The 14,028-nt window shown below is 39.7% G+C and overlaps 1 protein-coding gene across 4 annotated transcripts in view; it reads right to left on the bottom strand.

The window, feature by feature from the left end:
• Positions 1–14,028, bottom strand: part of SCAPER (S-phase cyclin A associated protein in the ER) — a 154,107-nt gene that overhangs the window by 120,165 nt on the left and 19,914 nt on the right. For 3 of the 4 annotated variants that reach the window (XR_002826915.1, XM_014447709.2, XM_023746575.1), the window contains exons 8-10: positions 11,479–11,732; positions 5,968–6,207; positions 1,096–1,266 (exon numbers count right to left, since the gene is read on the bottom strand). Coding sequence is in view for 3 of the 4 variants with exons in the window: in XM_014447709.2 (XP_014303195.1) it covers positions 1,096–1,266; positions 5,968–6,207; positions 11,479–11,732 (665 nt within the window). In the remaining variant the exon portion in view is untranslated. The remainder of the gene's footprint in view (positions 1–1,095; positions 1,267–5,967; positions 6,208–11,478; positions 11,733–14,028) is intronic. The other variant, XM_006105581.3, reaches the window with a different exon arrangement.

Raw genomic sequence — 14,028 nt, 5'->3', positions numbered from 1 at the left:
GTTTAAGTTTAAAAAATCTGGCTCTCAAAAGAAATTTCAATCGTTGTACTGTTGATATTTGGCTCTGCTGACAAAATGAGTTTGCCGACCCCTGGCCTGTACTATTATAACACACTCTAATACACTATACTATACTAATACAGTGCACTAGCACTATATACATCCTGACATATTCAGATCAGACATGAGAAGGGCTCAAGATTATTCTTTAAGAAATCCCTCTCGCCCAGCTGGCGTGGCTCAGTGGTTGAGCATCGACCTATGAACCAGGAGGTCATGGTTTAATTCCTGGTCAGGGCACATGCCAGGGTAGTGGGCTCGATCCCCAGTGTGGGGCGTGCAGGAGGCAGCTGATCAATGATTCTCTCTCATCATTGATATTTCTCTCTCTCTCCCTCTGCCTTCTTTTCTGAAGTCAATAAAAGTATATTTTAAAAAAAAGAGCCCTAACCTGTTTGGCTTAGTGGATAGAGCATCAGCCTGCGGACTCAAGGGTCCCGGGTTCGATTCAGGTCAAGGGCATGTACCTTGGTTTCGGGCACATCCCCAGTAGGGGGTGTGCAGGAGGCAGCTGATCAATGTTTCTCTCTCATCGATGTTTCTAACTCTCTATCCCTCTCCCTTCCTCTCTGTAAAAAATCAATAAAATACATTTTTTTAAAAAGGAAAGAAATCCCTCTCATCAACAACTTGAGTCTGCTGAGCACTTAGTGACAGCGAAGCAGCGTATCGTTTGCTTTTTATTAAAATAAAAACAGTAAAATGCCTTATATTCTTCTTCAACCTCTGCAATTACAATCTGAGTAATGCTAAGCTCTTACTTTCTGAGATTCAATTTCTTGATTTGTAAAAAGAAAATAACTTCTAACTTGTCAAATGCATTGTACTAAAAACTCTTAATAATGTTAAAGTGCTAAATTAAGAATTGCAATTATTTATTGTTTGTCTTAATCACACAGAATGATAATACAGTTATTGAAGATAATTTTAAAAGTCATTTTAAATAGGACTGGATGAACTCTAGATCCTTCCGGCAGTAAGAATTTTATTTTTGAATATACTTTTTTGAACAATTATAAAATTCTAAAGGCTCACAGAAAAATCACTGTCGTTGTCAGTTTCAATATTAATATCATTGTTTTCTTCAGCTTCGATTTCTCTAGTTAATTGTTCCTCTTCAGCAATAGCACTAGCAATGGCTTCTTCATTGGCCTTTTCTAGGCGATCTGCTAGCTCTTCCTTTTTAGCAAGAACTTCTGCCATGGACTGCAAAGTTAAAAACAAACAGCATGAAGAGTCACCACTTGACCGGCAAGTTCAGTAGTTATCTCACTCTTTATATTCTAATCACACACTCAACAGTATACAGAACAGCATTGTTCTAGAATTATAAAACCTCAGGTCCAGTACAGCTCAACCACTCCCTAGCTGTGTGACTTGAAAGTTTCTTAAAAGCAAGAGCCCATTTTGTATTTCATAACATGGTACAGTAATCCATGACTTACCTTCCTTACCAGACTGCTGTGTATGAGAAACTGTGAAGTTGTATAAATAACAGGTATTATTATTAATGACAGTGTCAATTTCATTTGCATGCAAAAAATTCAAAAGTTATAGATCAAATATCTTAAAAATGAAGGAAAACCATCCTATATAATAATCCTATATAATAAAAGGCTAATATGCAAATCGACCAGACAGCGGAATGACCAGTCGCTATGACGCGCACTGACCACCAGGGGACAGACGCGTCACTATGATGTGCACTGACCACCAGGGGGCAGCTGCCTCCTGGTGGTCAGTGTGATCTCCAACTGCAGGCTTAGGCCCACTTTCTGTGGGCCTAAGCCGTCAGTCAGACACCCCCCAAGGGCTCCTGGACTTCGAGAGGGTGCAGGCCGGACTGAGGGACCTCCCCCAAGTGCACGAATTTCGTGCACCGGGCCTCCAGTTTTACAATAAGGGAAACAGAGAAAGAATTTATGTAATGTTGATGATACCTAACTTAGATATATGTATTACAAGTAATATAGATCAGGATCATTAATTTATAAATCCCCATGGTAAGCTAAATACATATACAAATATAGCTCCACAGTGATATTCAGATATTTCCATATCCCTCTGTTGACTGATAGAACAAGTACCAAAAACATAGGAGACTTGGACAATATTATCTACAAAAGTGACCTCACTGTCTTCCCAAGAGAAATGAAAATATGTGTTCAAAACAAAGACAAATGTTCATGGCGCCTTCGTAACAGAGGACCTGGGAAAAACTCAAACATGTCATCAAATGAATGGATGAATAAATATACTGTGTTACATGCACACAACAGAATAGGCCTAAAGACAAAAAAAAAGAATGAACTAATACACAACCACATGAATGAAATGTGAAACAAGTATGCTTGAGTGAAAGAAGCCGCACCAAGATTACATTATTCCACTGACATAAAGCTCTGAAAATATCGATTAATAAATAGTGATAGCAGGAAAGTGATGACCTGGGAAGGGGTACAAGGAATGGCAGAAAGTGGGCATGACAAGGGGGGAAAGTGGACACTTTTAGGGCAATCGGTATGTTCATTATCCTGACTGTGGAGATGACTTCATAGTTATAAACATATCAAAATTTATCAGTTTACATATTTCAGATATGTGAAGTTTACTAAAAATCAATTATAACTCAATAAAGGCACTTAAAAATGCAAATGCTTAGTCCCAGCTCAAAAACAAATGGGTTGGGAGTAGAACCCAGGCTCTGCTAGCTCCTTGAAAGCTTCCCCTCCTCCTTCCCACCTTGTCTCTCCACCCTCTGCCCCATACAACCACTCTCCCTGGGAAAACAATGGGGTGAGGGAGTTTAGATGAGAGTTTATTTCTTTACATCATAAAGTTTTTCTCTATAAACCCTAGAACACAGAAGCTGACTGCTGTTAGGTCCCACACAGATATTACAACTAATAGCAATTTAAAAATACAAATAGTAGCTCTGACCGGTTTGGCTCGGTGGATAGAGCGTCGGTCTTCGGACTAAAGGGTCCCAGGTTCAAATCCGGTCAAGGGTATGTGCCTTGGTTGCGGGCACATCCCCAGTGGGGGGTGTGCAGGAGGCAGCTGATCGATGTTTCTCTCTCATTGATGTTTCTGACTCTCTATCCCTCTCCCTTCCTCTCTGTAAACAATCAATAAAATATATTAAAAAAATACAAATAGTAAAGCTGAAATATTTAACTTCACAAAAAGTAAGTTCACACATGAGCCCATTTCCTCAATTGTATCTTGCCCCAAGCACATTCCCATTTAGTCTCTGAAGACCCGAGAAGACGTTAATACGAGAGACCTTAAGGATGAAGTGATGATTCCATTACCCACATGTAAGTTTTACTATTTCACACTGTGAATTTCAAATAAATATCTGCATACATCATTTGTAGATCTATGAAAAGAAAAAATTTAAATATGACCAATTTCTACCCCATATATTAAGTCCACTACTTGTTATACTATAATGATGTTCAACCTTTGAAACCATTCACACTAAAAAATCCAAGTTAGAAAAACAAATTATTCTTTATTCCTTATTAAAGGAATCTAAGTATTTTTTTTCTTGTTACTATCAACCTTATTTCTCCCTTAACCCATATGGTTTCATCTGTATCTAATGCTATTCTCTATCAGAAGTATAATTTGGCCTATTTCCATCTGCTGACAGCATCTTGCAGTATGATGAGGCAGTAATTTTTTTAATTGCAAATATTTATTTCAAATTTGATAGCCATAATTTTCTTGCCTGAACCTAATAAAGAGCTAATGAAATTGGCCAACATGGACAAAAGATTAATATGAAATAGATGTTATAATATTTTAATACAGAGACAATTCAATATTGAAACTATTTTCATTTCTACCTTAGCCACAAGAAAATTAGCAGCAAGCAAAACTATAAGTTTCTTTTATCTTTTCTGAATAGGCCTGGAAGTTAAAAAAGAAAGTAACATAAGTGACAACGAAATGACCTAGCAAGTGTTTGACTGAGATAAGTTACAATACTTCTCCCCGAATTTTCAAACTGTCACTTCCTTGTTAGAGCTGAAAATAGCTCTTACAAATTGTTCTTCCTGATGCAAATCCACATTAAACTTTTATGTTAACACAATTCACTCAAAGCAATTCCAAATGAGTACATACAGACTTAGAGACAATTATGTAATGAACGATACTAGTTGTTGATAGAGCATTTAATCCCATTTAAATGAGGGTTTTATCCACAGAGAGCTGACTGAGGTTTTCTCTTTCCTTCCGTAAACCCAGTGCTCACACCCCAATTCCACTGGATAAGCATGTGCTATGCGGCTGGTAGGTAAAGACTCAGAGACTTGGATTCCCAGGACTGTAAAGGTGAGTAACATGTAATCTGCAAGATGAATATAGTTATAAATAAGAACATGTACAATTTATTATAATGTAAGGCAGTATAACAAAGTGACTATTCAAAGAACGGGTAGGTTATTTTTCATAGAAATGATGAAATCTGAGTTGATAAAAGAAATTTCATTGGGGAGAGGTTTGGAAGTCTGTGATGTGATTCAGAAGTTGCTGATGGGCTTTTAGGAAGATCATCCTGGTGGAGGGTCTGTTATGAGAGAAGTGAGGGAGAACTGAGAGCTCATGTGTGTTCAGGAAATGGCCAGTTGAGAGGAGTAAAGAAGTTGGAAAGACGAGGGCGGTCGAGGTGAAGTGGTTATGGAGGAAACTTGTATCATAGTAAGTGAAAGGGTTTGAACTTAATCTGTAAGTAATAGGGACTCACTGACCATTATGGGACAAGAAAGTAATTTAATTAAACCTGAGCTTTGAACTGATAACTATAATGACAGTGACCTAGGAGGATTTGAAAGTGGAGACAGATAGACTAGTTAGGCTGTCAGTTAGGTGGGGCCACGTATTTAAGGTTTGGCCAACAGATGTAAATGGAAACAGCCTGGAGGCACTAAGTTTTTAAAGAAATTATAGTATACTAGAGGCCCAGTGCATGAAATTCCTGCACTGGGGCGGGGGGATCATCCCTCCCAGTCCGGGAGCCCTCAGGGGAATGTCCGACTGCCAGGGAGGCGGGAGAGGCTCCCACCACGGCCACTGGGCTCGCCAGCCGTAAGCCCGGCTTCTGGCTGAGCTCCCCACAGGGGGAGCGCACTGACCACCAGGGGGAAGCTCCTGCATTGAGCGTCTGCCCCCTGGTGGTCAGTGCACGTCATAGCGACAGGTCGTTCTGCCGTTCGATCGATTTGCTTATTAGCCTTTTATTATATAGGATGGTGGCCATTTAGAAAAGCACATTCGAATAATTTTTCGCAACAACTTTTTATATATGCTTATTTCTTCTGAAAGTTACTTTATAAACAAAACTAGCATGACCTATTCTGGATTATCCTCAGATCTAGTATCTTAATACTAATGTGGGAAATAGGAAAATATGAGAAGTACTCATCCAAAAATATAAACCTATAAATAATCACAAATCAACGCATTTTTACTGAATCTACAATGGGAATGATACATAGATTTCATCTTGAACACCGCCTCCAAGCACTGTCTGAAGTCTGTGAAGAGAGCTTTTAACACTCATTCCAGCATGCACCATTTCCCACCTATCAGAGAGCTGCATTTGCATGCAAGACTTGCTATTGACTCAGTTTCTTAATGCTAGACTAAAAAACACATACAAACGAAAAGATTTTGAGCAAGTTTTTTAACTCTCACATTCTCATTTTTTTCCTCTACAAAACAAGAAGTTTGATAAAAGTAAAATGTTAAAATAAAATCATATGTACAATGCTTTGTAAAAAAAGTGCTTTGTAAAGGGTAAAATAATACATAATACAATTTATTATTGGGGTTTATGCCTAATAATAGGTTATCGCTTTAATGAATTCACTCATAATTCTGATAAGTTGTTCTTACCAAGTTAGCAGCACTCACATTTGAAATATCTGAAGAGTCCATTTCACTGTCTATCCTTGCTTTCTCTGCTGAAAATCTCTCTTCATTTGTATGCAAAGGAGGTGAGTCATCTTGCTGATTAATTGAAACACACACTGTATCCCCTTGCACAGCAGGTATTTCAGAACTTCGCACAGAACTGTCCGGTAAGATACTACTACTGCCAGAGTTCTTGACGTCATCCAGTGTATTCGCTGTGAACTAACAAAACATATTTACAGAATGAGTCCGAAATACTAACGACTATACTTTAGAAGCAGTTGTTAAGTGGCTGGCAAAACTCACTCACCTTTTTTGTATGTTTCAAGTGTAAACAAAAAGGAACCATTAAGCAAGCAGCCACAAATTTTATTTGCATACCAACTATGTATAGGGAGGGCACTGAGTGCTTTAAAAAATTAAGCAACACATATTGTAATTATATTTTACTTTAGTAGCCTGTTCTTGATGAGTACTTTAAGATATGCCTCACATGCCCTAACCGGTTTGGCTCAGTGGATAGAGCGTCAGCCTGCGGACTGAAGGGTCCCAGGTTCAATTCCGGTCAAGGGCATGTACCTTGGTTGTGGGCACATCCCCAGTAGGGAGTGTGCAGGAGGCAGCTGATCGATGTTTCTAACTCTCTATCCTTCTCCCTTCCTCTCTGTAAAAAATCAATAAAATATATTTTAAAAAAAAGATATGCCTCACAAAATAAATCTATTCACAAGTATAATATTTTGTCTTATATTCAAATAACTAAAGGCATTTACATGGTTTTTGTGAAGACTGTCTATTATAAAATAAAGGCACTTTTCACCAAAATATATACTTTGAGGGCATTTTACTAAAAAATATGAAGCATGCTCTCTTTAGATACCATTAACACAACCTCTAAGCATCTTTCATGAAGCCCCAACATAGTACATAATACCAATTCTCAGATCTAAGAGAAATACACCATAAACAGTACAGTATATGTGAGCACACAGTTTCAGTATAAGTTCATATTCTTTAGGTTTCAACATCTTCCCATTCCCCTTTAAGAATATCTAACACACTGGAGGCCCGGTATACAAAATTCATGCATGGGGATGTGGGGGAGGTCCCTCGCCTGGCCTGCACCCTTTCGCAATCCAGGATCCCTTGGGGGATGTCCTCCTGCCTGCCTGATCACCCCTAATAACTCACCTGCCTGCCTGATCACCCCTAATAACTCACCTGCCTGCCTGATCGCCCCTAATAACTCACCTGCCTGCCTGATCACCCCTAATAACTCACCTGCCTGCCTGATCGCCCCTAACCACTCACCTGCCGGTTTGATCGCCCCAACCACTCTGCCTGCCTGCCTAATCACCCCTAACCACTCGCCTGACTGCCCAATTGCCCCTAACCACTTGCCTGCCTGCCTGATCGCCCTTAACTACTCACCTGCCTGCCTGACTGCCCCTAACTGCTCGCCTGCCAGCCTGGTCACCCCTAACTGCCTCTGCCTGCCTGCCTCATCGCCCCTAACCCCTCTGCCTGCCTGCCTCATCGCCCCTAACTGCCTCTGCCTCAGCCCCTGCTGCCGCAGGAAGGACGTCCAGAATGACGTCCAGAAGCTTGTTCGGCTGTCCGGTCTAATTAGGATATTACGCTTTTATTATTATAGATAAGTAACATAATGTGAAAACAATTGAATTAGGCCAAATACATACTCATTTTTTAAAACCTGTCTATTCTAGTGAATAGAAATAAGCCTTTATTTTCACCTCAGAGTACAAAAAGAAAGCAGCTGTGTTTTCAAATTATATTCAAGAGTAATGAGCTCTACATAGAACTGAAATCTAAAATTTTGAATTTAAAACTCACATTACTACTTAAATAAACATTCGATAAATACTGCAGTGGCCATAAAATTCTGAGTTTGATTAATTATTTATCTAAATATTAAACTTGGCCAAGTCTTATAAACTACTTTAAAAATTCTATTGGTCAGAACTTAAAGTGTCCCAAAGTGTTGATTTTAGCATAAGCATTATTTAAATTGTATCCTATTGTTTATATTGCCATCAACATTACCTATACATCAGTCACCATGGTTTATAATCTTCTTGGCAATATTTATATTAGCATTACTGTTGTTTATAATACAGTCAACCTTGTTTATTAAAAAATCAATATAATTTATATGACAAAAAGAAAGCCTGACTATAAAGTAATGTTGAAAAAATACATAAATATGTTAATTCCATTTTTAGAATGACAGTGGAGAAAACAAATATTATGATTAGCTTGTCCACCATCAACAGTGAACTTTCATATTGAAATATTTTAACAACAGTTTAATTACTCAAAAGTTTTATGTGTGGATTATTCCTAAAATTCCAAAATCAGGTCTATTCATTACACAAAGCCAGCAAAATTCTTATATTGTTAAATTTTATAGTTAAAATGCACAATAGCAATAGATAAACACCGGGGATTGCTGCTTAGCACAACCACTTCAAGAATACAACTAAAAGACGGAACGGACATCATCCAGAACCACAGGAAGGCTGGCTGAGTGGAAATTCTACAACTAGAAGGAAAGAGAAAAGCATACCGAGACTCAGAGGAGCTGCGGTGCGGAAGTAAAGTACAGAGGTACGGAGGCGCACCCGGAGAGGGCTGGTGGCCGAGGACACGGTTGTCTTTTTCAATCGGTAGGGAGTCTCAAGCTCTGAGCTCCAGTTCCGGGCGAGTCTCTGGGGACCCAGACTCACACGGGAGAAACGGGACTGTCTGGCATCGGTCGGAACTCGAGGGCAGCTTTCTCTTGGAGGTGCTTGCAGCAATTGCCGGGACACTGAGAAGCGGGGCCTCTGAGGGCAGCCATACTGTTCGCTCCGCCCTGTTGATCCTCTGGGACTCCCACCCTGCCCAAGCTGTGCGCTGGCTTTTGCATATGAAAGGCCTGGCCCTTTGCAATCTGAAAATTACCTAACAAACTTGAGGCTGGCCCAAGGCCCCATGGCAACTTGCATTGCTTCACAGCCGGCTCCTGCTGGATAGCCTCAGGCAGAGGCTAGATTAGCACCTCCTTAGAGATCCAGGAGCCAGTGTGCCCGGTGGTCAGAGTGGGACCATCCAGATTACAACTCCTCGGATCCATAGAGGACACACTCAGGGGGCAGACTCAGTGAGCACCAAAGCCCCACTGAAGCAAGTCTTGTCCCGGAGGGGTGTCTCCAGCACAGAAGTTCTCCCACTGCAGACACAGCTGATTCTCACAGCCAATTGGCCTGGAGGTCAATCCCTCCCAGTGATACCTACAACAATCAAGGCTTAACTACAACAAGACTGTGCACACAGCCCATAAAGGGGTGCACCAAGAGTGTCCACCTCAGGTAATTGGGGAGGCTGAGCCACTGGGCCCCATAGGACACCTAGCACACAAAGCCACTCTATCAACACAGGGAAGCATAAAAAATGCGGAGACAAAGAAACAGGACACAAATGACAGAAATGGAGGAAAGCAAACTACTGGATATAGAGTTCAAAACCACACTTTTAAGGGTTTTCAAGAACTTTCTAGAAACTGCCGATAAATTTAGTGAGACCCTCAAAAAGTCTGGTGAATACTATGCTGCTGTAAAAAAGAAGGAACTCTTACCATTTGCAATGGCATGGATGGAACTGGAGAGCATTATGCTAAGTGAAATAAGCCAGTCAATGAAGGAAAAATACCACATGATCTCACTCATTCATGGATAATAGAGACCATTATAAACTTTTGAACAATAATAGATACAGAGGCAGAGCTGCCTCAAACAGATTGCCAAACTGCAGCGGGAAGGCCGGGGAGGGTTGGGGGGCAGGAGGGAGGGGGGTAAGAGATCAACCGAAGGACTTGTATGCATGCATATTAGCATAACCAATGGACATAGACACTGGGGGGTAGGGGAGGCCAGGGGATTGTCAAGGGCGGGGGGGGAAAAAGGACACATATGTAATACCCTTTGTAATACTTTAAGCAATAAAAAAAAAAAGTCTGGTGAGACCCTCAAGGATATGAAAAAGGACCAACTAGAAATTAAGCATACACTGACTGAAATAAAGAATATTATGCAGAGTTCCAACAGCAGACTAGAGGATCCCAAGAATCAAGTCAAAGATTTGAAATACGAAGAAGCAAAAAACACCTAACTGGAAAAGCAAAATGAAAAAAGAATCCACAAATACGAAGATAGTGTAAGGAGCCTCTGGGACAGCTTCAAGCGTACCAACATCCGAATTATAGGGGTGCCAGAAGAAGAGAGAGAGCAAGATATTGAAAACCTATTTGAAGAAATAATGACAGAAAACTTCCCCTACCTGGTGAAAGAAATAGACTTACAAGTCCAGGAAGCGCAGAGAACCCCAAACTAAAGGAATCCAAAGAGGACCACACCAAGACACATCATAATTAAAATGCCAAGAGCAAAAGACAAAGAGAGAATCTTAAAAGCAGCAAGAGAAAGACAGTCAGTTACCTACAAGGGAGTACCCATACGACTGTCAGCTGATTTCTCAACAGAAACTTTGCAGGCCAGAAGGGAGTGGCAAGAAATATTCAAAGTGATGAATGCCAAGAACCTACAACCAAGATTACTTTATCCAGCAAAGCTATCATTCAGAATTGAAGGTCAGATAAAGAGCTTCACAGATAAGGAAAAGCTAAAGGAGTTCATCACCACCAAACCAGTATTATATGAAATGCTGAAAGGTATCCTTTAAGAAGAGGAAGAAGAAGAAAAAGGTAAAGATACAAATTATGAACAACAAATACACATCTATCAACAAGTGAATCTAAAAATCAAGTGAATAAATAATCTGATGAACAGGAAAAAAAATTATTGGGACAGCTGAAAATTTTTGAATATTGACTATAAAATAGGTAATAATATATAAATGTCAAATTCCCTCAATTTTATAATTATAATGTGGTTATGTAAAAGTTTTTTCTTTGGCCCTAGCCAGTTTTGCTCAGTGGATAGAGCATCAGCCTGTGGACTGAAGGGTCCTAGGTTTAATTCCGATCAGAGGCACATGCCAGGGTTGCAGGCTCAATCCCCAGTGGGAGGCATGCAGGAGGCAGCCGATCGATGACTCTCTTCATCATTGATGTTTCTATCTCTTTCTCCCTTTCCCTTCCTCTCTGAAATCAATAAAAAAAGTATTTAAAAAAAAGTTTCTTCTTTGGAAGGACATGCTGTAGAAGGTGAATGGTTATGATATGTGCACATTATTCTAATGTTTAGCATACAATGTTTGTGTGACATAAATATACATAGAAAAAAATATGGCAAAGCATTAACCTATGAATCTACATAAAGGACATAGGAGGGTTCATTGTTCTATACTTGCAACTTGTCTGCAGATTTGAAATTTTTCACAATAAAAAGTTAAAAATGAAGGAGAAAAATGAGACATTCTGCATACACACATCCTTTATAAAAATTCACTACAAGGATTTTCTGAGTGTACTACCTGGGTTCTTTCAGCAAGAGGATGGTCACAAGAATGTACTGAGTCTTTGGGCCGAGCTTCTATGGTGTTAGAAGGTGCGTCTCCAGCTTCCCCTTTCTGTACGCTTTCATCCGGTAAAAGACGTACATTTTCTTTATCACTGTCATCCTTTGACCTTAGTGCTTGTGTTGAAACTTTTGGCATCACTGCTGTTGATCGTGAGCGAACAGCCCTCCCTCTCTGAACAGTCTCCCATCCTTCAGCATCTTTCCGTTCTGTGCAATTAAAGGAAGAAAATAATAAATATTTCTGTAGATAATAAAAAATTTTAAAAACCTATAAAATAAAAATAATTCCAATCTAATTCCCATTAAATATAAGTCATATACAAATATGACACTGTTATACAAGGTGTATTGTATGTGTGTGTGTGTGTGTGTGTGTGTGTGTGTACACACATACATATACACGTACACACACGCACAGTCTCTAATTCCTATAACTACACCGTGTGGTAGGGGTTAATCCTACCCCACAAACATTTTCTTTATTATCCCTAATTTACAAATAACAAAACTGAGACTTAGATCAGGAATGACTGGAGGCCAGTGCAGGGTCCGAAGTGTGAGTGACCATTTATTAGAGCACAGGGTGCACTATGTGCTCGCCCTCTTCTCAGGGCTGTACATATAACCACACTTTTAATCTTCACAACCACCTACGAGTGCTACCACCCCATCCTATCAGTAAGGAAGCTGAGACCGAGAGAGGCTCAGTCATCTGCCCAAGGTCACACACTTAGCAAGTCCAGGCAAATGGGTCTGGTGTTCTTGTCCCAACGCTAAGTGAAAGCTGCCTCCCCAACTCCCAGAATCCAAAGAGTGTGATTTAAGTTTTCTTCTTTTCTAACACATGTAATTGAGGCTAGAAATTTTCCTCAAAGCATAGCTTTACCTAATCCCACAAGATTTTAAATGTTCATTTTAATTCAATTTACATTTTCTAAATTTCATTTTGATTTCTTCTGACTCATGGAATATTCAGAAATAGACTCTACAATTCCAAAAATGTGAGAATTGTATGGTTATCTTTCCGTAACCGGTTTCTAACTTAATTCCACTGTGTTCAAAAGGAGCAGAGTAAGTTCAATCATCTGAAATTTTTTGGAACTTGTACAGCCATGACAAAGTTGCCTATATCAAAATTAACCTTCTTTCCTCCAAACACGCCTATGAAAACTAGACAAAATATCTAAATGAACTGTTTAATGCCCCTGGAAATCAAGCAATACAGGCGAGACTTCAGGAACTATATTCCCTGAGAAAAGGGAAGGACAACAACATGAGATCCACATCCACCCCAGAATTTTCCCTGAAGACATGTGGAATTCACAGTGCAGGGAAGTGAGCCCCACAGAAACCAGCAGTCTTGTCTGGCTGAGACAGACACTGGAGTTCAATGAGCCTAAAGCAACGGGGACTGCAGAGGGGCTCACTGCAGGAAAGTGAGCCAGAGTCTGCATTCCGTCTTCCCTTCAGAAGTCTGACAGCTGCTGAGCTTTGCATAGACAGGCCAAGACTCCCAGGCACCCAGAGAAAGCAGCAGCTGGGATGCTAATGAGCTGAGAGGTCTGTAGTAACTGCAGTGCTGAGGAAACAAATGCTGGAAAGCAGGAATGGAGTGGCCTTGGCAAACTCCCCAGGTTTTCAGTTGATACGCGAAAAAGGATAAAGACAAAACTAAAACATACCAACTGTAATAAAACCTCAAACCAAGCTCTGATGGAATTAAGGTGATCTGTTGGTACTCTTATCTTCTTGCCAAAAGAAAAGTATTTTTAGAAGGAACCTCTATAATTTTTAATATATGTTATTAAACATTTAATTAAATAGTATGTGGTTTGTTGTAAAACACAATCAAGTAACTGAAAACGCCACAAAAATGTTTTTAAAGTAACAAATACACAGGTAGTTTAGATATTTTACTTTTTGGACACAGACTTTAAAAAAATAACCATTATTAATATATTTAAGAAAATATGGATTCATCATATAGAACAGAGAAAGACATATCAATAAAATGTTTCTAGAGTGAAGCATCAAAAAAAGAATGGGAAAGAATAAGCATTATTTGTTAGGCCTTTCAATTATGACAAGTTCATTAATCAGGCTGTGTATATCTTTACTGATTTTTCTCTACTTTGTATTATCATTGTTGGGACTGTTATGTTAAAATCTTCCAGTATGAGTATATATTTTGAAATTTCCACCCTCATTTGTCAGTTTTTACTTTATTTCTACCCCTCTCCCCCTGTGGGTGGTATGCAGGAGGCAGCCAATCAATGTTTCTCCCATGGATGTTTCTATCTCTCTCTTCCTCTCCCTTCCTCTCTCTGAAATCAATAAAAATCTTTTTTTAAAAAAAGAAAATAGCCCTAGCTGGTTTGGCTCAGTGGATAGAGTGTCAGCCCATGGGCTGAAGGGTCCTTGGTTTGGTTCTATTCAAGGGCACGTATCTTGGTTGCAGACTGGATCCCTGGCCCTGGTCGGGTACATGTGGGAGGCAACCAAT

This window comes from Myotis lucifugus, unplaced genomic scaffold (genome assembly GCF_000147115.1).
Source record: "Myotis lucifugus unplaced genomic scaffold, Myoluc2.0 scaffold_698, whole genome shotgun sequence".
NCBI lineage: Eukaryota > Metazoa > Chordata > Mammalia > Chiroptera > Vespertilionidae > Myotis > Myotis lucifugus.
The sequence above is the reverse complement of the archived record's forward strand: the minus strand, read 5'-3'. Positions and strand labels throughout refer to the sequence as shown.